The following is a 3,639-nucleotide window of genomic DNA, read 5'->3' on the forward strand; positions in this document are numbered from 1 at the left end:
GGGCGACGGGCAATCCCTCGTCCAATTTCAGCAACCCGGTTGGATCAGCTTTGGATAAAAGTCAGATCCTAACACGAGGGAAATTGTCGCTGGGCGATGGAACAAAGGATCCGCCAGACGGATGTCATCAAATTTTGCCCGGGTGGCGTCGCTCAGAGTCCGTGTAGGGGTGCTGATCTTGAGGCTGGGATCGAGCCTCAAAATCACCTCGAGGCTGAAACTGCCGGTCCGGGACCGGATGGTCGCCGAGCAGACCTCGTCTTCTCCTGGGTAGTCTATACGCCGCCGCCAGCGACCGGTCAATAGAGCTGACCGCCATGACGGGTCAATCATGGCCCCCATCTCGAAGGTCGTCTTCCCGGTATCAAGCACGACGCAGGCCGTCGGGAGCACATGAACGACCTTCTGGTGCAGCAACGCTGCCACCGACGAGGAGGCCGCAGGATGGGTTGCCTCGATGGCTGGCGACGGAGACCTGGAGACGGTCAGCACGGACGGCCGCGGCTCCCTCGCCGACGCGGAGCATGCGGGCGCGCCGTGCGTTTCGAAGGAGGTGCTGGTGGACGGAACACGGCGGCTTTTCGTGCAGATGAGCAGCTCTCGCCACACTTTTTGCAGCCATCTATGCTGCGACACGTTCCTTCTGAATGTTGGTGGGCGAGGCAGTTCGAGCAGTTTGATAAACAAGTACTGCTCGAAGGCGCTTTTCAGTGCTCAGTTTTAGAAACCTCTTGCACTTTCGAAGAGGATGGATTCCTCGGCAGCGGTAGGAGTTCATACCTCGTGAACGTCTGATGTCCAGGGTTTCGGCGGTTCGAGGACGCGGCACCATGATGTCGAGTTGTTCTGCGGGGAAACGAAAAATAAAAACTTTAATGGGAGTCGGTCATGTGGTTGGAAACGGAAAAATTTTCATCGTTGGACACGTAGGGGATTTTACTCTCCCCAGGGAGGCGGATGACCTGTGGACGGGCCGTTTTATTGTGCCGCGCTCCGTACGGATCTCCACCACTCGAACTCGGCCGTCAGCGCCCAGACAAACCGAAACGATTCTCCCTAGCCGCCACTCGTTCGGTGGCAGATTGTCATCCTTGACGACTACCATATCGTCTATTTTGAGATTCGTGGTCGGAAGTTGCAAATTGTTGCGATTGTGGAGCTCTTTTAAATACTCCCTTTCGATCGTGCACTCAACTGCTGGTGTTGGGCCTTCAAATGTTGCCATCGATTTTGTTCGCCTTTTATCTCGGGCTCAGCCGTGGAAAGCAACGGCCCTCCAATTAGGAAATGGCCTGGTGTGAGAGCCAGCAAATCGGATGGATCTTCGGACATGGGGGAGAGGGGTCTAGAATTGAGGCAAGCTTCGATCTTCGCAAGAAGCGTCGCTAGCTCCTCGAATGTGTACTTGCGGGTAGCCGTGGATTTTTAGAAAAGGGCTTTGAAACTTTTCACCCCGGCTTCCCACAGACCCCCCATGTGTGGAGCCCCTGGAGCCCCTTGAAGACTGTATGCTGCATTTACGGACTCTTGGACGAGCTGTAGGAAGTCCCTTGATAACACACCTGCTGCCCCCACAAAGGTCTTACCATTGTCCGAGTGGACCCGCTGAGGACAACCGCGCCTAGCTACGAAACGAGCAAAGGCTGCTAGGAACTTCTCGGTTGTAAGATCGGATGCGGGTTCCAAATGGATAGCCTTAGTAGAGAAACACACGAATACACACACGAATCCCTTGGTAACGAGACATGCTCTCCCAGTATAATTTTTGATTTCGAAAGGGCCAGCATAATCAATGCCCGTGTAGGTAAAGGGCCTGGAGAAGGAGACTCGGTCTCTCGGAAGGTCGCCCATCAGCTGTGTTTGAAGTCTTTTCTTATATATTGTGCACACTTTACACAGAATCACCACAGCCTTGACAAGATTCTTGATCTTCGGAGTCCAATACTTTGATCCGATCAGGCGCACAATCAATTGACTGCCGCCGTGGAGCGTAATCTGGTGAGTCAACTGAATGAGAAGGCGGGCCAGCCTACAGTCGTAGGGCAGAAGGATCGGATGTCGCTCATCGTACTGCAGAGCTTTTGACGCCGTGACGCGCCCACATGCCCTTAGAAGACCGTGTCGGTCAATGAACGGATATAAGTTCAAAATTGAAGATGCCACTGGAAAGGGCAGTTTCTCTCGCAAACACTTGTACTCTTGGCCGTATGCCTACGCTGCGAATGGAGATCAGCGCTCGTTCTGCCTCTCGTATTTCTTCACTTGTGAGTCGTGAAGTGTGAGAAATTGAGCCCTTGCGGCAGCTCTTGAAGAATCGTAGAGAAGCGTTCCAGAAACTCGTCAGAGGGGGCCTTACTAAAATGCACCCTGACCGCCCGCTGCTCTAGCTCTGTGTTCGGATGCACATCGCTCTGCACTGGCCATAGCTCTTGTGGCCTTTGCAGCCACTCAGGTCCATGCCACCACAGTTGACTGTCCGCTAGCTCGTGTAGGGACACGCCTCGTCTAGCTAAATCGGCGGAGTTCTGTTCGGATCGAACGTGTGCCCAGCAGTCGACTGGTATTGCCTGGGTTATCTTGGCAACTCTGTTGGCCACAAACGTGGTCCAGTTGCAAGCAGGCTTTCGTAACCAGGCCAGCACGATCGTGGAATCGGTCCAGAAGCGTACGTCGGAGCTGGCAGTCGGCATATGTGGAAGAATCGTTGCCACCATGTCGGTCAACAGAACGGTACCGCAAAGCTTGGGAAGGATACCGCAAAGCCTGGGAAGGGACACGGTCTTTACTGGAGCGACTCGTGTCTTGGCCGTAAGGAGGTGTGCGAAGGTTTCGTGCCCAAACTCGACGCGCACGTAAATAGCCGTTCCAAAAGCCTTTTGGGACGCATCGCAGAAGCCATGGTACTCAACCTTTATATCGGGCTGGTACCGGACCCATCATGGAACCCGGATCTGGCTGAGGTCGGAATACTCCAGGAGGAACGATCGCCATCTCTGACTCATTTCGATAGAAAGCGTATCGTCCCAGCCCAGATCTTGCAGCCAAATTTCTTGCATGAAAACCTTGGAGCGCACTATGAACGGAGCGAGCCATCCGGCCGGATCAAACAACCTCGTAATTTGGGATAACACCTCGCGCTTGGTGTAGGAGGTTTCCAGTGCTATTTCTGGAGGGACGATATAAAATTCGTCGGACCTTGCCTTCCAACGAATACCGAGGGTCTTGGCCGTAGTTTCGGCATCGATGTCGTGGAACTCGCTATGAAGGATGTGCTCGACTGGAATATTCTCCAAAATGGACCTGTGGTTGGCAGTCCACTTCCTTAATGGGAAACCCGCGGAGTTAAGAGCCTCTTGCAACTCTTGGATTGAGATTTGGGCTTCCTTAAGGGAGTTTGCTCCTGCCAAGACGTCATCGACGTACATGTTTTGATTAAGAATTCGACTGGCTTTTGGAAATAGCCCTTGGACATCCTCTGCCAGCTTTTTTAGCACTCGAATGGCGAGGAAGGGCGCGCAGTTGACCCCGAAGGTAACCGTTTGCAGCTCGAAGTCTCGGATATCCCCTTCCTTATTTCGGAACAGAATCCTTTGAAATGGCGTATGCTTCGGATCGACCCAGATTTGACGGTACATTTTT

General features: G+C 53.4%; 1 protein-coding gene across 1 annotated transcript; it reads right to left on the bottom strand.

Moving 5' to 3' along the window:
- Nucleotides 1-1,425: 1,425 nt before the first annotated feature.
- Nucleotides 1,426-3,588, bottom strand: LOC147644841 (uncharacterized; the record flags this gene model as incomplete). Its single annotated transcript, XM_086839996.1, has 3 exons — nucleotides 1,426-2,107; nucleotides 2,263-2,873; nucleotides 2,946-3,588. Coding segments are annotated over 3 exons (1,936 nt in total), but the record flags the coding sequence as incomplete, so codon positions are not given.
- Between the last annotated feature and the right edge of the window lie 51 nt (nucleotides 3,589-3,639).

Source organism: Drosophila serrata, unplaced genomic scaffold (genome assembly GCF_035046125.1).
Source record: "Drosophila serrata isolate PLE 108 unplaced genomic scaffold, ASM3504612v1 contig_83, whole genome shotgun sequence".
Taxonomy (NCBI): Eukaryota; Metazoa; Arthropoda; class Insecta; order Diptera; family Drosophilidae; genus Drosophila; species Drosophila serrata.